The sequence below is a fragment of the Mustela erminea genome, chromosome 16, assembly GCF_009829155.1.
Source record: "Mustela erminea isolate mMusErm1 chromosome 16, mMusErm1.Pri, whole genome shotgun sequence".
NCBI classification, from domain to species: domain Eukaryota; kingdom Metazoa; phylum Chordata; class Mammalia; order Carnivora; family Mustelidae; genus Mustela; species Mustela erminea.
Window position 1 is genome coordinate 22,294,604 of NC_045629.1, and position 21,312 is coordinate 22,315,915.

General features: G+C 43.4%; 1 protein-coding gene across 5 annotated transcripts in view; it reads left to right on the forward strand.

Moving 5' to 3' along the window:
* SULF1 (sulfatase 1) overlaps positions 1–21,312 on the forward strand; it is a 173,801-nt gene that overhangs the window by 134,409 nt on the left and 18,080 nt on the right. For all 5 annotated transcript variants that reach the window (XM_032315780.1, XM_032315782.1, XM_032315779.1 and 2 more), the window contains 6 exons: positions 10,868–11,084; positions 13,308–13,554; positions 15,392–15,488; positions 16,017–16,111; positions 16,661–16,726; positions 17,614–17,786. In XM_032315780.1, coding sequence (XP_032171671.1) covers positions 10,868–11,084; positions 13,308–13,554; positions 15,392–15,488; positions 16,017–16,111; positions 16,661–16,726; positions 17,614–17,786 — 895 coding nt within the window. The remainder of the gene's footprint in view (positions 1–10,867; positions 11,085–13,307; positions 13,555–15,391; positions 15,489–16,016; positions 16,112–16,660; positions 16,727–17,613; positions 17,787–21,312) is intronic.

A 21,312-nucleotide genomic window follows, 5' to 3' on the forward strand; every position in this document is an offset into this window, starting at 1 on the left:
GCTTATTGTTTCTACTTCTACTCACAAAATTTCTGACATCAACTATTTCATTAGAATGAATTATTTTTATTAATGGAAATATTACGACAATTGGGGTGCCTGGGTATCTCAGTGGGTTGAGTGTCCAACTCTTGATTCTGGGGGAGGTCATGGTCTTGGGGTTGTGAGATCGTGTCAGACTTCACACTCAGTAGGGAGTCTGCTTGAGTTTCTCTCTCATCCTCCTGCCCCTACCCACCCCTCTATCAAATAAATAAACAAATCTTTAAAAAAAAAAAATTACTATAGAATTAAGGACTACCCAGAACACCAACTATTATCAATAAGAACTAAAGAAATACCATATGATGAATTAACACAGGCCTATTTCTAAGGAAAGTGAGAACATATGAATGCTATTTAAAACACTCTTGATTGACATCTACACTAGCTAAAAGAAGTACTGTATCATGATGAGAGAGGAATTACCTAAGTCATTGAGACAAAATTGAAGGAAAGTGAAAAATAATAGTTATTACGCATTTGTCTTACATAAAGCACTATACATGGAGTTTAGTATGTATTAGCTCAGTTTAATCCTCATATCCGTCCAATGAGGTAGGCATTGTTGTTCCCATTTATAAATGGGCAGCTGGTGAGTGCAGAGCTGGAATCGAAATGAGTTGTAGGATTCAAAAACTCGGGCCACTTGCCGCCTTCCAAGGTCAGTTACATTAACGAGGCAAAGAGAAGTTCACATCTGTTCTGAGTCTTTTCTTCTCTTCAATTTATCTGACCTCTAGATAGCCACACAATTAGCCAATACCAGTTCAGGATACCAGGTCCACGAAATGGATACACAGTCATTATTAAAATGACCTCATAAATGTAGGGCATCACAGTTGTACTGGTGATATGGTATCTAGCTTATTGAATAGACATTCACAATAAACAACTTGAGCCTCATACTTTCTGCATTTCCTCATGACTTTTTGTCCTCGGGGATTCCTTTGAAATAGAAAAAGGTGGGGAGAGAGGTTGATGAAGGAAGGGATTCCTTTGAAATAGAAAAAGGTGGGGAGAGAGGTTGATGAAGGAAGGGATAAAACCAGGCCTTCGTGGCATTCTAGTAAGTCTTAATTTTCAAGTGTCTAGTGGAGAAGCTTAGACTTATTCATTATATTTTAATATGATGTCTTCAGATCCTTCTCAAGGAAGCTCTAAGTGTTATTATGACTAAAACCTCAGAATTGTTTTGTAGCTCTAAAATGATTTTTATGAGCCAGCCTCAATAGACTAATTTGCTTTTATTCGGGAGTTGGAAATGTTTGGTGTTAAATATATATCACGCGAATTGGTGATTCCGTTACTATTTTAGCCTTCCGAGTGGCAAGCATTACACCCTTTTGAGGATAAGGTACACTGCCTACCTTTCAGTATACAATTTTGCAAACCTCTCTCCATATGGCTTGCCCTGGAATTTTAATACATGTCCTAAAGGGCAAATGTAGTCTCAACTAGATTATGGCATGTTGGCACAAACTCTTCCCTCTTATGAAATGCTAACTGTGTTAAGAATGTCATTTCATTTTTTCACAGTTTTCTAAACTTGTTTTGCACCCCATGAAATGCTTTAATGACTGGTTCCCTGAGATTCTCCTCTGCTGCTTTATTTCGATGTGAATCAGTCTGAATTTAGATTATATCACATGGATATACGTAAATGTTCGCAACAATTTCTTTTAGAAGTGCCTGAATTATTAGAACAGAGAATTACACTCTACCCCGGATGGCGATTTCTTTCTTTCTATAGGCGATGCTCAAATTAGAACTTAAAAATCTGAGAGCTTCTGGAAATTTTTGAGCCTCTTCAAGTCAGTTACAGAAACTGTGGGTCAAACCTGATAGCTCGGTTGTATTCTACAGAATCTTTATGTTTTGGGAAACGTGCTTTTTCTATCTGGTTACTTTGAAGATTATCTTTTTAGTTACAGTATCAGTGACTTTTAAAAAGGAAAAGTCCAGAAGAATGAGATTGTTTTGCTCTGGATCAAGGCATCAGTTAAGGCTAGAATGAACTCTAATCTAATCTCTTCTCTTGACGCTGATTGCACACCTGGCCCGTGGTCTGCGTCTCTTCCTCTGACCAAGGTTAACCAGCTCCATTCAAAGACAACACAATCTTCTCTTTGGTTTGACTCTGTACAGGATAGAGAGGAAAAGCCCACAATACCAACCCCATTGTCTTCACTTCAACCCCCAAAGAAATGATGTATTTCACCCATGCAACCATACCCCCCTGCCTGATCCCCTAAGGACTGTTTGGCAAGGTCAGTGTGGATGCACAATGGAGGTAAATGAAGGAAAGAGAAATAGGACATCACAAAGTTTGGGTTAGAATATTGGCATCCGCTACTTCTTACCTGTGTATCTGGGGACTGGATTAAGAGTCTTGGGTTTTCTATCCCTAAAGTTAAGAAAATTAATCTCAGTCTCATAAAGATTCTGTGATATCATATATGTAAAGTGCTAGATGAGTTACAAGGCTACGTGGGAATGTTGGGCGTTATTTCTGTTCCAGACCATCTTACCTGCTTTTTCATTCCTGTGAAGCCAAAAGGGAATTAAAATGGGCTGGAATCCCAGACATTTGGCAATACTTCTTCCACTTCGTGAACAGAGCAAGCAGCAGGGACTCATTAAGACGGCATGGACATATGTGTTTGCATTACTTCTGTGTTCCTGAATTAATATGAGGCTGAGTATGAATTCCCGCCACTCTCTGAGCTGGCATTACACCCCCAAGCACATTATGTACAGATTTATGTATGACACACTATACACACACACATGCAGATCTCAGCTTCTATCTGAAAAGACTTTAGCTCAACAAAGAACACACATCAATGATGCTCAATTCTGGCCGCACCCTAGAATCACCTGGGCAGCTTTGAAAAATATCGATGTAAGGGCGCCTGGATGGCTCAGTCAGTTAAGCGTCCAACTCTTGGTTTTGGCTCAGGTCATGATCTCAGGGTTGTGAGATTGAGCCCCGCCTTGGGCTCCGCACTGGGCAGCGGCGTGGGGTGGGGGGTGGGGGCTGCTGCTTAAGATTCTCCCCCTCTCCCTGCGCCCCTCTAGAAAGAAAGAAAGAAAGAAAGAAATGAAATATCAATGTATAGCCTCCCCCAAACCAATCAGAGTCAGAGGTGAGGTCAAGGTATCTGTATTTGTTAACATAGTAAAGAACCAGAGGTCTAGAGTCAGAATATTAAAATTGGAAGGAGTCTTAGAAATCTCCTACTTGAAAGGTATCCTTTTTCTAATAAGGACACCTAGGTCGAGAAAACTTAAGCCACAAATTCAAAGTCAGAACCTGCAACTCTTCACTCCCAGCTTAATCCTTTCTTCCCCAGAACATGCTGCCTCTTCAAAAATGTAACAGAGTAATTCTTCTCTTTGAAATTATAGATGGCATTTGCCTGGTGGAAGCCCCGAGCTTAGGACCCACTTAGAGCATCTAGGGAAGGGGATCCCAAGCCCTGCACATTAGAATCACAGAAGCAGCTTTACAAATGCTGATGCTCAAGCTTCACTCCAGACAAAGGAACACAGAATCTCTGTGGATGAGACCCAGACACCCCATGATTGTTTTCCAGCTCCTGGATGATTTCTTTGAGCCACCAGGACTGAGAATCATTCATGCCGGGAAAACGTTACTCTATTTTTCCCCTTCTAGGTATAGGGATTAACTCCTTAAATAGGAGTTACATAAAAGAGAAATTCCCGAGGCCTTCAGTTTTGGAGTACATTTCATCTATTCTCTGTTGTTTGAAAAAAGATTGTTTTTCTCTTTGATAAAGAAAATTTCATGTCCTTTGCAAGTTGTTAAATTCCAGCAACCTGGCAATTTCATTTGCCTTTCTACTATTGTGTCAATATGAAATCAAAGATTTGTTGACCATTATGGAAGAACCCCAGATCAAGCAAGCGGGTACTACTTGGGAAATTAGAATGTGGCTTGTCGAATGTCCTGGTTTAGCTCCAGGATTTATGTTCTCATCCCAAAATTATCCCTCTGACCACAGATCCTCAACCTTTTGTGACCAGCTGCAGAGGAGGAATAAAAGGCAGTTACCAGTAAGATCTGGCAAGTTTGCCAGGAACTGACAGCCTGTTTCCAGAAACTCACTGAGCCCTGGCTAAAATTTCAGCATGGCTCGCAGACCCTTGCCCACGGCCCTCCTTATTCCAGAGGGACGGCCCCAAGGACCGAGGCCCAGTGCCACCCTCTGGCTGAACACTTGTCTGCATGGAGCTCAGCACCGCCCTCCGGCCGCAAAACCTTACCTCCTCCCCTCTGCAACCTGCACTGAAGGACATTTCTGAATAGTTGTGCCTCTTGATGTTTTGACTTCTGTGCATTTTTTAAAACACAAACCACAGGCTTAAATGTCAAACCATACTTAATGATGCCCCAAAGGAGTCAGAAAAAAGACAAACATAAGGCCATTTTACTTATAAACTACCTAATGCGGCCACACCCAATTTAATTGACGCTCTTGTTTCCCACTACTCCAGAGCACAGCCCGCTCTGGGCAGGATCCTCTTCTCCCTGCTCGTAAACAGAGCATTCCTGTTAGCGGCGGCCAGCGTGTAAGCTGTTGCCTCTGCTTCCCAAATGCTATTCCCTCCACCAAGGCTGTTGGGAAGCCTCACATTCTACCACTCTTTTTTATTGGGGTCCTAATCAACTGGGATTGCATCCTGGGTCCACTGCTTTCTTGCTACGTGACCAGGGGCAAGTTACTCAATCTAACTCTGCTTCAGTTTCTTCATCTTGAAAATGGGCATAATAATAAGTACCTGCCTCAGAGGGTCGAAGTAAACGTTGTAAGAGGTAAGTCTATTAAACATCTAAACCAGTACCTGGTACATAATAAGCACTCGACAAATACGGGCTATCACTTGTTGGCCAAGGTCAGTGTACCAGGGGTGCTTTCCCCAGACTGTAAGAACAATACTCCTTTCGACCTTTCATTATTGACTTTTACAAAGGATTACCCAGATGAAAATCTGAAGGAAGAAATATTTTCTTCTGTTTCTCTTTCCTTTCCACTTCTTCTCCCCTCTCCCATCTCACCCTGTTTCAAAGAAGACAGGAAATAAATCTTAGCACAAGTAACTCTACTTAGACCGGTGAGAAAATCTGACAGTGGCTTCGGCTAAGTAGCAGTATGAAGAGGATGTTTATATGGTACTTTTATAGTCCCAGTGTTGAGATGAAATTCTAAATGCATGTCCACAGACAGGTAACTGTGTTTTACGTGATTGGTACCAGCCTGAAGGTTAACCAGGCTATCCCAAAATTACTGTATGGTTGTTATATTTTGGAGAACATGATTTGACCTGCATTATGACCAAATCCACATAATAAGACATATAATGATGACAACTAATCCACGTGTGTTTGTGTGTATGTGTGTGTAAAATTAAGCTTTCATTGCAGTGTACTTTTGAAAAAGCTGTAGCCAAATTCTTTGATTTCTTGTTCATGAATAAGTAGGCATAAATAAGAATATAGAACATTCTTAATCAATCGGAAAAATATCTGCAATTAAAAGTGTAGAAACTATAATGATTATCTGGTAGGTACTTCAGGAAAGGGAAGTAACCAGAACTCTATCTTCCACTAATATTATGCTAGGCACTTTACACAGAACATTTTATACCTGAAAATTATTCTGTAGAAGAGATCTTATGCTCATTTTAAATATAAGGAGACTAAAGCTCAGATGGGAAAGTCACTTGCCCAAAGTCACAGAGCTGGAGGTGTGACAAGTCTGAGTTCAAACCAAGATCTGTGTGATTCAAACCCACAGTCTCCCCACTAAATAGTAATTATTGTATTATATACAATTTGCAAGCATGAAACATGAACTTGCGCAAGGATTGGATAACTGTTGTTAAAGGTCAATTATAATAGTATTGCTCTGGATTTATATAGTGCATCGTTTTCTCAGAACTCCAAAAATATTCAACGACTTATTCTCATGGCATATCCTTGAGGCCAGGAGAAGCAAGTGTTATTTTACTAGATGTGGAATCTGGAAGAACAAAGAGTTTCTGTAGTTTTTGCTCAAGGCCGTAGAGTTAGCAGGAAAACAAAATGAAAATGGAGGTCTTCATATCCCTAACCCAATACTTACCTTCATATCCCTAACCCAATACTTACCTTCATATCCCTAACCCAATACTTGCCTCAATTAAAAATGGTACCTCTCATTAAGTTTGCATAAGACCAGGTTAAGTAATAAACTCAACTTTTGTGTGCAGAGGGAGATAGTCTGTGAAATAACAACAATAATAACAATAACTGCCGTTGTTGGGTGCCTACCGAGTACGGAGTTCTCCCAGCTCCTGAATGAGTGCTAATACTCACTAAGCTCGATGGTATAGCTGACTTGCTCAAGGACACATAGTGGTGTGAGAAAGCTGATAGTCGAATCCAGACTTTTCTAGGTTTGAAAGTCCAGACTTCTGCCACGGAGCCACATCGATATGGATGTAAAATGCCATTCTCAAGCCCCAGGAGGAATATGGGTGATATTCACCACTACAAAATCCTACTCCGTTAAATGAGTTATGGTAGCACTGTAGGTTATAGTGGTGATTACATGGATAAACTTACATAAAGTGCTCTAGACCAGTATCTGACATCAAGAGTTCCACAGGTGATGATAATGATGTTGAAGGGAATTGTTTAAAGGACATTTGTCTCATTTCCATTGGGTTTGATTCCACCAAACAAGTTACATACTTTAATCCTTGTATCAAAAGGGCCATCTCTTCTTCATCACGTGTTATTTACACATAAGTGTATACAGTCAATCAAGGCCACCAGGACATGATTACTAAACAGAGTGGTTAGACGCTGAGCTAACGTCAGGAACAATTCAGGAGTGTGAGACACGGTCCTTGCCTTTAATTTGAAATTCCAGTGTGGTTGGAAAGGCTCAAATGAAATCCTAATATAAACTTACAAAATTATTTCAGTAGTGTAATTGAGCCCTTCGCTCGCCGAATGCGTGCAGAAATCACTGTGGAATGAATGTCCATAAAGTGATTGGTAGAGTCAGAGATGCAGGAGAAAAACCGAGAGGATGTCCCACGAAGTGGCAGAGGAATTTACGGAAGGGGAGAGTGGTTCAGGGAAGATGGACAGTGGGATCTGGCAGATCACTGATTCACCGATAAACTGCCAGAGAGTAGATAAGAGGGGGCAAGTATGCTATCTGTACCTCAGCGCAGGCGCGTGTTCAACAAAGCACGTCCCGGAGGCTGAGCCGCGTCCCCTGGGAGGTCGCCTCCTCTGAGTCCCCGCTCCCATCGGGTTGCTGCAGCTCTTAGGCAATGCCAAGTCCTTGCCATGGCATGAGTTTCAGAGCAATTCCCTGAGAGCTCTCTTCCTTCGCACTAAGATTTTTAAAGCTGCTCGCTAATGACTCTATTAATAGGGCCTATGGCTTGTTCAAAGGGCCCACGGTAGAGAAAATCATTGGCATTTTTCTCTGTAGCTCTTGTTTAATACAAGAATGCGTATAGATGTATACATGTGGGTATATGTGTGTGTACATGTGGGTATATGTTTGTGTACGTATGCATCCATATATGTATGCCTATAGTATATGCAGGTATATGCATGTATGTATGTATACATTAATATATGTGTGCATATAGTATATGTGGGTATATGCATGTGCGTATGTATGCATCCATATACATATACCTATAGTATAAGTGGGTATATGCGTGTGTATGTACACATCCATATATACATGCATATTTGATTTGTGAGATATGTGATCCGTACCCGGGATGGTGCCAGATCTCAGGTTTGGTTAAATTCATCTCTTCAGATAAGAAACACCCCTTCCCTTCACCTCTGCCCTGTAGGACATTAGCCAGGAATTTGGCTAATGGGGAAATGCAGGTTGGATTCCAGATAGACCAAATCGTTAAAAATTCTGCCTAGACTTTCTGTTCTAGAAGAATCTACTTGTACCCTCAGCTCTTCAGGCCACACCAAAAAAGTAGAATTTTTTAATGCATCATGACTATAAAAGTAGGAGGGTTTTCACTGTAGTTGCGTGTTTTAAAATTCAACATTTATACTGATATTGAAAAAAATTCAAGCCACAGAAGACACATTATTTTTCAAGAATAAACTTAACCGTGTTTTTCTGTCTGGTAGAAAATAGAGCACTTCTTAAGCAGTTACGAGGCTGAATTGTGGATCCCCTGGCCACTGCTTCCGCTAGCATATGCATCAAGTAGCAAACTCTTAGCTTTGGGATGCTTGAGTTAGAGATCACCCAGATTGATGGACAAGTCCTCAACCATCTGGATTTAAGACAAATACAGATCTAGAATGACACTGAAGCACCACCGATTCCCAACTTTTCTGGAGCTTTGAAAGCTTACAGATTATTCTGCTGACACTTCCTGTCAGCAGAAATTCTATTCTATTCTATAGGGCATATAGAATGATACACATTCTATAACACCACTCCATGGAGCTGTGTATCAGTTTCTGAGAACTATTTTTTTTTCCTGAGAACTATTTTTGAGAATTTCATGGCACCTCTTCCCAGCTCATGGGATGTGTCTAGAAGGGCTACAAACCCAGACTTGAAAACCACTGGTCTCCACGTTGAATGACAGAACCCTGCCGCAGGCCACACACAGCTTTGTGCTCAACCTTTATAAACACTAAGTTCCCTCACTTGTCAGCTAACTGTGGAGAGAAAGTAAGGAAAACTGGTTACTCTTACAGAAAGCACATAGTCCTGCCTGTAGAGACAAGCCGGTAGTGTTTCTCTGTTGCAGCTAGAGTCGTCTTCTGATCCAATTACATCAGTACCTTTCTAGACACAACTTCCTTTGCATACCCACACCGCAACATGCATACGCCCCTCTCAAAGACTCATCCTTCTGAGCGGCTTAGACCCACAAATACCTCTTTTGCCCATGCCATTGGTCCCAGCTGCAGAAAGTTCCAGGGACCAGATGCAAATCAAAGTTAGTTGTTCTTAACCCCAACTGCACATTGGATTCACGAGGAGAGCTTTGGAAACTCCAGTGCCCAGTCGTGTGTGAGAACCACTGAGCTGGCATAACTCCCCAGTGCCTAATCAACTTGACTTTGCTCTTTTTTTTTTTTTCCAGTTAAATCATCTCTAACTTAGTGGATCCTCGACTATTCTTGTCTGTGTTGCCTTTTCATGGCTTTGTGAATAGAGTTAGTCACCTTGTCTCTAGAGCCTGCTTCTCTGGATGGAGGGGACAGACATTGAGTTTATGCTGGTCAAGCCACAAAGAAGATCATCATCTGATTTCACTGGAAATGACCAAAAGCAGTAGCACCAAGAGGGTGTGGGGGTAAAGCAAGATCACAGCGCAAGCCCTATAAACCAGGGATTTGGGAACTCTGTGGTAGAGACGCAAGGCGGCTCTGATAATTCAACACTTACAGAGGGCACATGGCTCCAGTAAGAGAAAGTAAACCAAAACTGCACCTTGCTCCACTGTGAGTGATTGAACCCCATTTTGTACACAAAGGTCATTTGCTCACCAGAACCTCTGGGACCTTTGACTAAACTTTACCTTGCATTAGGTCACTTGGACATTAAAATATAATCCAAAGTATGGTACAGGTACAAGGCCGGGATGGGGGAAGGGATCAGCTGAGATCATTTTACGGTGATGCAGGGAAAACCATCTTTTACTGGATGATTTTTTTATTTATTGAAAATATGTAACTCATGCAACAAATGCATAATTTGACAGGTACTATTGCTTTGGCCACTGATTAAAAATGTGTCCATTTAAGGAAAGGTATCAGTAATTGTATACAGGTGATACTCTTCTCTGGAACAAAAACCAGAGACAGAAGTTCTCTGCACACTACGTGCACACTACGTAGCACACTACGTGCTAGCGTGGTCAGCTTCAATTCAGGGTCAGTGTTCTTCCCAAACTACCATTTGAGGGAGCGAGTGGGGGGAAAAGAAAAAGAAAGGGGAAGGTTATTCAGTCTTTAAGTAAGATATGGAGGAGCCCATGAAATGCCCCCAAGGTGAATGCTCTTCTTTCCGCCAGATTGCTATTCAAGAAGCATGGGCCGGAGGTGAATGGGACACTGAAGCCCATGCTGGGTCCTGTTGGTAGAAGGCTCAAAGGAGAAAACCCTGGGCCAGCTCCCCCATGCCCGTCTCTTGGGAAGGTGAATGATGTGTCCTCCCGAGCAGCTCGCTCTGCGGGGCGTGCAGGGTCTGGAGAAGGCTAAGAAGAGGCCCAGAGAAGACCTGACATGCTGACTCATGCCATGTGAAAGCTGGTCCGCTTGCTCCGCGTAGACTCTGATTAAACTCCTCTCTGTCTTCCATGGTTCGAGGCAGAAACTCGGGGGCTGAGAACAAAGCAGCCAAGTGTGTTTCTGCAGAGCAAAGAGGGGTCTGGCGAAAACAGCCCTGACAGCTGGGTTCTGTGGCTTGGCGAATTAAGGGCTTTTACATGTTTCATTCAAGACTCTGTTTAGTCTGGATACCGGGGATTTATATATCAATTTTTGGCTCTAGTGTCGCAGAGGTGGTTCTGATTTCCAGTGATTTCCTTGTCATCCGCAGTTGCCTAGAGTGAGAGAAAGAGCTAAGAGCACCGGGGTTGGGAGGTATGGACTGAACGGCAGGCTCAGTTAAAAGCTTGCCTTTCTTGCTTGGCTCTCCTTAAGGGGGTTTCTCATGCTGCCCCAAACCTAAGGCAGCCGTCCTTAATCAGAAACACCTGGAGTGGGATGGGTAACCCGCTTTCACATTGGCTTTTGCAGAAGTGGCAGTGCATTGAGGACACATCTGGCAAGCTTCGAATTCACAAGTGTAAAGGATCCGGGGACCTGCTCACGGTCCAGCACAGCACGCGGAACCTCTACGCTCGCGGCTTCCCGGACAAGGACAAAGAATGCAGCTGCGGAGAGTCCGGCTATCGTGGGGGCAGGAGCCAGAGGAAGAGTCAAAGGCAGTTCCTGAGAAACCAGGGGACCCCCAGTAAGCTTCGCGTGGGGGCCCTCTCAGGGGAAGGCAGCGTGCTCTGCCGATGGACAACAGGGAGACGAGAAAGGCTTGCTCCGTCTACGTTTGAGATCTTATCCATGCAGAGGTTTAGCGCCAAAAACAAAGAATTGTTCTGTTTAGAAGAGCGAAGCTAAGTTGAAATCTGGGGTTTGTGGACATTTTAACTTAAGCATAGAATGAAAATATATTCAGTAAAAGTACTAGACACAAACTAATCACACACTTAAAAGAGCTAAAAAGGGGTAACAGGTGTGGGGAGGAGCAGAGGGTATAGTTTAGGTCAGTTTTAGTTTACATGAATACTAATGTCCTGATTTGTCTGCCTTGAGCTGCTCTTTAAAAAAAAAAAAAAGGAGGAAAATAAAAATTCGAGGTTTCATTGCTTATAGATTTAATAAGAAAAATATAAATACTTTTTTTAAAGGTACATCTCTTGTAGGACAGTGTTTTGTTGTTGTTGTTCTGGTTGGCTGGCAGGGTCAAACTAGTCAAATTCAGCATGAAAAGCACTGCCTAGCATTTTCTTTATAAAAATTCTATCAGGCAACTATGAAATTCCTGTGATTATACAGATGTGAAAACAGAGTCTGGCACCTTCCGTAAAAGAATGAGAGTCTAGTGCCACCTAGTGGCAGATTAGGAAAAGTGACTCATTTCTGTGGCAATTTTTTTCTATACTGGTTTGGAAATGAGTAAAATACATTTTCTGTGTTGTTATTTTAAGTAGGCTGTACACACAACGTGGGGTTTGAACTCACGACCCCAAGATCAAGAGTCGTGTGCTCTACCGACTCAGACAGCCAGGTGTCCCCCACATTGTAAATCAGGAAATCAAATCAATCACTAGAACAATAGAGGCTCTTAGCGCTGGCTTTTTTATCCTGGACTCCACAGATGGATTTCAGGGGGTCGTGAGCCTTCTAACATTTTATCCAAAATGATAAGTCTATTCTGTATATATGTGCACATTTTTCTGGATGTCCCTAACTTTCAACACATTCTTAAACGAATCCCTAACCCAAAGGCTAAGAATGATTTAAGAGATCTTTTTGCCTCCTTAAGAGAAAATGCCAGGTTTAATAATTTACGCAAAGATATCAAATGGAAAGCCGGAAGGGGCAGCCTCCACAGCAGTGACCGCAAACACTGATTTTGTCCGACACTGAACACAAGTGGAGATGCCTGGGGCCGTTCTTTCAAACCATGTAGAATCTCACCTATTGAAGGGCAGGAGTTGTTCGTGAGCACACTCAGTGCCCTGCTGACTGTCACAGAGGCGTTTCCTCCTCCGGAAACTGCCATCATGGCGGGATCCTGTGGCCAGTGCCATTCTGAGTCCATGGCCTGGGTGCTCTCTTCTTCCTATTTTAGCAGCAGGCTGGAGAAAGAGGGCCCTGTGAGTATGTCCCCTCGGAGCCAAAGTGCATCTGGTAAGGAGGGGCCGAGATTTATGCATTAAAGCCCGTGTCCAGCACACTACGAGCCTTGACCACATGTGCAGACCAGAGACCATGCTGGCCTACCCCTCGCATTGCCCTCCATCTGCCAGGTATTAAAAGTCAGCTGCCTGATAAAAGCATTTGCAAAATTCAATTTTTCTCTATTTTTTTTTTTTTTTTTTGTACAAATAGAAGGTGTCGAGAACATGTACCCTTTTGTAAAAGCAGCCCAGCGTTGTGGAAAGACTGTGGCCTTTAAAATCCGGTAGATTAGAACCCTGGCTCCCACCGCTGTTGGCTTCATAACCTTGCAAAATGTAAGCAGCATTCAGAGCTTCAGTTTTCCCGTCCGTAAGAATCATCACACCAAATTTATGAGTCTGTTCTGGCAATCTAATAAGTTTTTTTTTTAATATAAGGATTTATTATAATAATACAGGTCTTCCAAGATTGTGGATTAGAGATAAATATGAACTGAATAATATATAGCAAAGGCCCAGTCAATGAGAGTCAGTATTATGATTAATACCATAATTGGGAATATAGATTTATGCAAACAAACTGCCTTAGCAGTTCACGTTGAAAACGCAGTATAGAAGTTCACGGCTTGTTGTGAGTGGAAAGGAACTGAGATGCACCCCCCTCTCCACTGGAGGGACAAAGGGCTAAGGCCAGGGGAGCATGCCGTCCATCCACTGCTATGCAGCGCCCAAGCCCAGACAAGAACCCATGTTAATGCATATTCCCTTATTTCCAGAGTACAAGCCCAGATTTGTCCATACCCGGCAAACACGTTCCTTGTCCGTGGAATTTGAAGGCGAAATATATGACATAAACCTGGAAGAAGAGGAATTGCAAGTGTTGCGACCCAGAAACATTGCCAAGCGCCACGATGAAGGCCACAGGGGGCCCGGAGGTCCCCAGGCTGCCGGCGACGGGGACGCAATGCTGGCAGACAGAGACAATGCCCTGGGCCTGCCCACCACTGTCCGAGTGACTCACAAGTAGGAAGGCTTTAGGTGTTCTCGGGGCCTGAGTTCCTAGTCATCCTCCCCTCTCCATTATCACTGTTTTGCTTCTTTTTATTATTATTATTATTATTAAAGATTTTTATTTATTTGACAGAGAGAGATCACAAGTAGGCAGAGAGGCAGGCAGAGAGCGGTGGGGGGAAGCAGGCTCCCCACTGAGCAGAGAGCCTGATGCGGGGCTTGATCCCAGGACCCTGAGACCATGACCTGAGTTGAAGGCAGAGGCTTAACCCACTCAGCCAACCAGGCGCCCCACTCTTTTGCTTCTTCATAAAAAGTGATATTGCTCAGCTGTACAGGGTCCAGAGGTTGGCCTGCAGAACAACTGGAGTTTAAAGAAGCAAGGGGGTGTCCAAACAGTTGTACATTTGGACACGTGCCTTGGGTTCAGTTTCACGTGAAGGCTGATCTGCTGGGAATTTAGCCAGAGCAGTTCTATCACATCTTAACTTAGCAGGCATGGAGCTCTGCCCTTGAACAGTTACCTTTGTGGGAGTCTAGAAAACAGATGGAAACCAAGACTGACACTGTAGAGGCTCAGAGGAGCTGTACACTTATACCCCAAAGGAGGACTGAGAGTCCAGGAGAAGCTTCTGGAGAGGTGGGATGTGGTGGGAATGGAGGTAAGAGGCAGAAACACCTAACCAACCAGGGCAGATCCCAGAGGGCAAGGAGGGCCTCAGGAGTTATGGAGGCAGGGAAGGAGATGATTACCCCACAGCTGTAATGTACCACCTCGGTTCTCCATTTCCTTCCAGAATCATTACTCTCATGAGAGAGAAAAATTTTTCTTTCTGAATTTAGTAGCCAGGGTTTTTTCTTTCTCATTCTATCACTTTGGGGAGGCCCGGTATTACGAGCTCTGGCAGGATTTTTTATCTTTGGGACTGGTCTTCCCGTGCCTGTGCAGTTGACCTTGAACAAGACAGGGATTGGGGACACAGACCCTCCCCCTATTCCACAGTTGAAAATCCACTTATAACTTTTGACTCCCCAGAAACTTAACTGCTAGTGGCTTACGGTTGACCGGAAGCCTTAACAATGATATAAACAGTCAATTAACACTTATTTCATATGTATCATATACGATATTCTTATAGTAGTGTAAGTTAGAGAAAACAGTGTTGTTAAGAAAATCATAAAGAAGAGTGAGGAGAAAATATGTTTACAGCTCTGGACTGTGTTCGTTAAAAAAAAAAAAAAAAACCACCTTTAAGGGAACCTGTGCTGTTCCAGCCTGTGTCATTCCAAGGTCAACTGTAGTTGTTAGAATTACATGCTAGGAGATTCAGACCAGGATTTGTTTCTCTTTCAGTACCGATCAACCCCCTATCCCAATATTTCTGTGCCGTAGGGGTATTTCTTTGCTTCGAACTGAATGGGGTACTTGAGGCAGGGTCTTTGTAACAAAATGAATAAGATAATAACCCCTTTCTAACTCTGCATTTCTTCAGTCAGACAACTTGCTTCCATTGTAACCGTAGAAACCTCCATGTTTCCTACATAGTTGACAAGGCTTTCAAATCTGGAGTTTTCCGGTGGTCGCTGTTCTTGCGGACATGAATATTGAATGTTGCTGTAAAAGGGGATCTCAGTAAGGGTCTCTGACACCATCCTTTCTGCACCCGGATGTCCAGGAGACATTCCCACATATCCTTGCCTATGGCTCAGCTTCAAACTACTGCTTGCCTCCAAATTAAGAGTTTAGAAGACAATGTTGTTCCCTTTGCTATTAATGTTTTTTTTTTTTTTTAATGCAGATTAGCTTACAAACCTATTTCTAATGTTCTGGGTTTGTTTGTTTTTGCAGGTGCTTTATTCTCCCAAATGATACAATCCACTGTGAGAGAGAACTGTATCAATCGGCCAGAGCCTGGAAGGACCACAAGGCCTACATTGATAAAGAGGTTAGCCACGGCTGTGATTGGAAGGTGTAGTCCAAAGGCAAACCCGGCTTGCCAGCTCCCTGGTGGCCGGGAGGGCTCGATGTGTGTCCACTTCATTTATTTTATTTATTATTTTTTTTACAATGACATCAACGTGAAAAATAGCGTAGCAACGTATTTATCTTTCCCTGGAGATAGAGTGATCATCCTGTCTGAAAACAAAATAGGGAGTGAGAAAACCATGGGGATTGGCTCAAGGACCTGTCGAAATCTCCTCGAGGAAATGATCCAGTCGTAAGCAAGGCACCTGCTGATGTTTGTCTCAGCGGGAACATGAGCGGGAGGACCGGAACATCATCTGGTCATGATCATCATGACCAGCGGGAACATCGTGGTAGACATGCTCTGTGCCCAGTTTGTTTCCAAGTTAATTACCATCTCAGGGGGATAGCCGGAATGATGGAACACAAAAGACGAGGTGAAAAGAGGGGCACTCGGCACACGAAATCCTGATCTTCAGATGTCATTGTTCAAATACGTGTCTTCCAGATTGAAGCCTTGCAAGACAAAATTAAGAATTTAAGAGAAGTGAGAGGACACCTAAAAAGGAGAAAACCAGAGGAATGTGCCTGTAGTAAACAGAGGTGAGTGCGGACCCCTGGTGGTCTTGCTTCCAAACTTCTGTTTCCACAAGCTCCAGGGATAAGAACTGGGCTTATTTCTCTCTTATGCCAATAGAAAGCTTAATAAATTGAATTTGTTACCATACACTGTAATGACCTAAACTCCTTAGGTTAAATGAAATACGTTATAAACCTAAGCCGAAGCTTTAAAAAGCCCTATTAAGCTAAGATCGTTAAAGTAACTACTTTCTTTCACTTCACTTCTGCTTTTGTTGTTGTTGTTGTTTTCTTTTCTTTTCTTTTCTTTTTTTAAGGGACGCCTGGGTGGCTCAGTTGATTGAGCAATTGTTTTCAGCTCCGGTCATGATCCCAGGTCTCAGGCTCAACCTTCATGCTGGGCTCCCTACCCAGCAGGGAGCCTGCCTCTCTCTCTCTGCCCCTCCCTCCTGCTCAGCTCTCCCTCTCTCTCTCTTTCAAGGAAATAAGTAAATAAAATCTTTAAAAATAAAAGGAACTGTCTCATCGAATGTGAGACTACGAAGACTCAATTTTCAATCTTCTTGCCCGTAGCTACTACAATAAAGAGAAAGGTGTAAAAAAGCAAGAGAAAGTGAAGAGTCATCTCCACCCATTCAAGTAAGTGAGTCTCTGTTTTCCGCATTTGCTGGGAGTGGAGGACTGTCCACTGGGCACTTCTGAAACATAGTTGGGGCCCCTACGTTCCACGTAGTGCTGCTTGCAAGCAAGCAGATTTAGCCAAGAAGGCACAGAGCCCAAGAAGTTGAAAACAAAGCCCGTACCTTGCCAAGAGACCACAGGGATGCTTTCGGAATCCTTTGAGCGGGAACCACAAGGAGTTCTGCTCTAATTCTGAGTGTGTTTTCCATCCGTCTGTGGGGTGGTACCTGGATTTTATTCTATGCCCTGCTTTCTCTGGATAGTGATTGGGAAATGGAACCGTCTTGAATAGGATGGTGCGTCCCACAGAGTGGTCTGCAATCATGCTGAATTCTGAAAGTTGGGAGAAATACACATTTTTTTTAAATAACAGTAAAATTTGCACGTGAAGGGGATTTTGGATTGAGCCTCAACAAAAGTTGAGTACTTTATGGAAAAAAAAAAAGCAAAATAATAGCAAAAGGAAATTCTTTCCAAGCCATCTAATCCCACTAACCATGGACTTTATGGCCAATGAGTCCCGAGTCCCCATGGAGTTAAGCCATTTGCCCAAATGCTGTGGTTAGCGGGGTCCATGGATTCATGCTGACATTCCTTTCCACCAGTGTTGCCATGTAAATAAGAAAGAAAATGTTGATCCTTTCAAGCTCAGTAAAATTCTAAGAGAGTTGTCACTTAACGAGTTTGTCTTCACTCTTGCCTATTAGAGTTCGAGGTCCTCTGTGAAAAAGAAAAGTCATTCATTATTGTGTGTCTGCCTCTTTGTGTGAGGTTCATAAGGACGATAATATTTTTAGTCAGGAAAGTGCTTTCTGATCCCGAACGCATCCCTTCTACCGGAACAGGGAAGCTGCTCAGGAAGTAGACAGCAAACTGCAGCTTTTCAAGGAGAACCGCAGGAGGAAGAAGGAGAGGAAGGAGAAGAAGCGCCAGAGGAAGGGGGAGGAGTGCAGCCTGCCTGGCCTCACCTGCTTCACCCACGACAACAACCACTGGCAGACGGCCCCGTTCTGGAACTGTAAGTGTTGCACGGTTGGGGTTTCGAGGGTTTTTTTGGTTTTTAGAAATATATTCCCCAGTTTTGTGGCACCTGGGCGGCTTCATTGGTTAAGTGTTGACTCTTGGTTTTGGCTCCGGTCATGATCTCAGGGTCGTGAGATCGAGCCCCACATGGAGCTTCTCGCTCAGCATGGAGTCTGCTCCTGACTCTCCCTCTCCCTCTGCCCCTCCCCCCCCACTCACGCTCTCTAAATAAATACATAAAATCTTTTAAAAAGTCATTCTTGGGGCTCCTGGGGGGTTCAGTGGGTTAAGCCTCTGCCTTCAGCTCAGGTCATGATCTCAGGGTCCTGGAATCGAGCGAGCCCCGCATCGAGCTCTCTGCTTGGCAGGGAGTCTGCTTCCTTCTTTCTCTGCCTACTTGTGATCTCTCTCTCTCCCTCTCTGTCAAATAAATAAATAAGATCTTTTAGAAAAAGAAAAAAAGTCATTCTTTTCCCCAGTTTTATTGAGCTCTAATTGACACACAGCACCTTCCAAGTTTAAGGTGTATGGCATAATGACCTGACTTCTGTGTATTGCCACACAATGACCACAGTAAGTTCAGTTCACATCCATCACCCCATCTGAGTTGCTGCTAACTGCCGCCATGTGGAGAGACGCCGACTCACACGACAGTTACTAAGATGAGGGCTTCAGCAGTCTGAAACCGGGGATCTAGGATGATTTAAGAGGAGACCATCATATTGTGTTCTGTACCGGCAACTAGAATGATCTTGCCGAAAATTACTATTTTCTTTGGAAATCAGTTTCCATATTTTATTTGAAAATACCACGCTCTCCCTGGGTGTGTCTCCTGATGGTGTTATTTCACATACGGCCCACTCCAGGCAGAGCTCCTACCCAGTAAGGCTGGGTTTAGTCTTATCTGTTACCAAATAGCTAAATGGATGGAGAGTCTTGCCTTGAATACATTTTATTTCTGCTTTATTTCATGTCATGTTCTAAGTGTAATAAAAGGAAGGGAAAAGCCCTTCAATGCAGGGTCTGTATTCGAAATCTCAGTCCTCTTTAGTACCTAACACTATGCCCACAGAAGAATAGGGACTTTAGAAAATATATGGTTTTACATGGAATTGCTGATGATATGACTAATAGCAATGTGCACTTTTTTTTTTTTTTTTTTTTTGGAGAGAGGGCACAAAAGCAGGGGTGAGGAGTAGGAAGGCAGAGGGAGAGGAAGAGAGAGAATCTTAAACAGGCTCCACACCCAACACAGAGGCAATGCGGGACTCAATCTCACGACCCTGAGATCTTGACCTGAACCAAAATCAAGAGCTGGACACTTAACCAACTGAGTCACCCAGGTGCCCCATCGACTGTAAACTTTTAAAATTCACACTTACAGTGCTTTAGTGGCCTATGCACAGTATTGACAGAGGTCATCTAGAAATAGTGCCCTCAATTTTTGTGACACATCATCTGATTGAAGTCTTACCATCCCAGGAAGTAGCTAACACTGCAGACGTTCTCCTTGAAAAGAGCCCAGGAGACCACCTGGGTCAATATTTCTCAAAGTAGGATTTGGAGACCCCAGGAACCCCAGATGATTCTTGGGGATTTCAGTCCTATCTCTGAAGATTTCTGTTTTATCTTTCCATTTTGATGCTTTTTGATTTCAGTGTCTAAGTTTGCATTTTCATTTCCAGCCACATTGAGGCCAAGTGAAGTCTTAAGACTCATAGCATTTAATGTTTAATCTCGTTCCCTAAACTGGGGCATGAGGATCTCTGAGGGTCATTCAGGTTGCAGAGGTCCGTCCTCCACCAAGATCCGGGCCAGGGCACCAGAGGCACAGCAGCCTGAAAAATCGTTTCTGCAGGGCGAGGATGAATAGATGAATAGGCAAGGAGCAATGGGGACATTTAGGGCAGGGAAACTGCTTTGTGTGACACTAGACTAGTGGGTACACGGCGTTATACATTTGTCAAAGCCCATAGAACACACAACACCAAGAGCGAACCCTAATGCAGGCTATGGACCTTGGGTGATGACGTGTCAATGTCGGTTCATCAGTTGTCACAGATGCGCCACTGTCGTGAGGGATGTGGCCGGTGGGGAAGGTTGAACATCATGGGCATGGGGTTCTCTCCAGAAATTCTCTGCCTTCTGCTCAGTTTTGTTGTGAACCTTTTTATGCCCTAAAAAGTCTATTAAAATAAAATTGGGGAAAAAATCATTTCTCATTCATTGTTTAAAACCTCTTTTTCAGCTTGAGTGTGTTTAATATTGGTTGCTGGTTGGGGGGAGGGGGGAGGCGCCTGAGTGGCTCAATTGGTTAAGCATCTGCCTTCAGTTCAGGTTGTGATCCCAGAGTCCTGGGATGGAGCCCCAGGTCGGGCTCTCTGCTCAGCAGGAAGCCTGCTTCTCCCTCTCTCTTTCTCAAATAAATAAAATCTTAAAAAAAAGAAAAAATACTGGATGAGGGTTAAGCAGTATGTAGTTGTAGGCGTATCCCCTCTAGGGACACCTGCGTGGCTCAGTCAGTTAAGCATCTGCCTTCAACTCAGGTCATGATCCCAGTGTCCTGGGATCGAGTCCCTTATCGGTCTCCTTGCTCCTCAAGGAGTCTGCTTCTCCCTCTGACCCTCCCCCCCCCCATGCTCACTCTCACCCTCAAATAAATAAATAAATCTTAAAAAAAAAAGATTAAATGAGTTAATACATGCAAAGTACATAATGGACAGTGAATGCTCATTAAGTGTACCTATCCCAATTGTTTTAAAAAAAATCTTGCTGGACAGCACACTTTTAAAATGCAATTATCATTGCAAGAAAGGTCAGCAAATTTGGAAACTGCCTTTCTATAAAAGAAGACCAGATAGTTTGTTTTGTTTTGTTTTAATTTGACATCTGTTTTGTATACTTTCCACCAGTGAACCTCTGCGTGGTACGAAACGTGTTCATAGTCATAGCCCGCCCATTTCATGTTAAAAATTGTTGGGACACCTGGGTGGCACAGTTTGTTAAGCACCCCACTCTTGGTTTCAGCTCAGGTTGTGATCTCAGGGTCATGAGACTGAGCCCCAAGTTGGGGTCTGCACCGAGCTGGGAATCTGCTTGAGATTCTCTCTCTCTCTCCCTCTGCCTCTCCCCCCATGCATGCGTGCATGTATGCTCTCTCTCCCAAATAAATAAATCTTTAAAAAAAAAAAAGTTGTCTACAGTGATCAAAATAATCCCCTTTCTGCGTACCATTTGTGAGTGTGACCATGACGCAGAGAACAAGCAAGGGCACAGCGTCCTTCTCTGTTACTATGTAACTATTTTTTTTCCTTTTTTAAGTAAAGATCAAAATACCCAGTAATACAAGTTCTGATCATTTCCTTCCCATTCTCCACTCACTCACCCTTACTTCAGAAACCACTGCCTGATGGTGGGGGGCAAATGAACATGCCGGAAACTTCACAATGGCCTGAAGTCTGTATTCACGATCGTAGATGGCCACTGTTTGCCCCATTCTCCACCTGTTCCCACGGCAGATT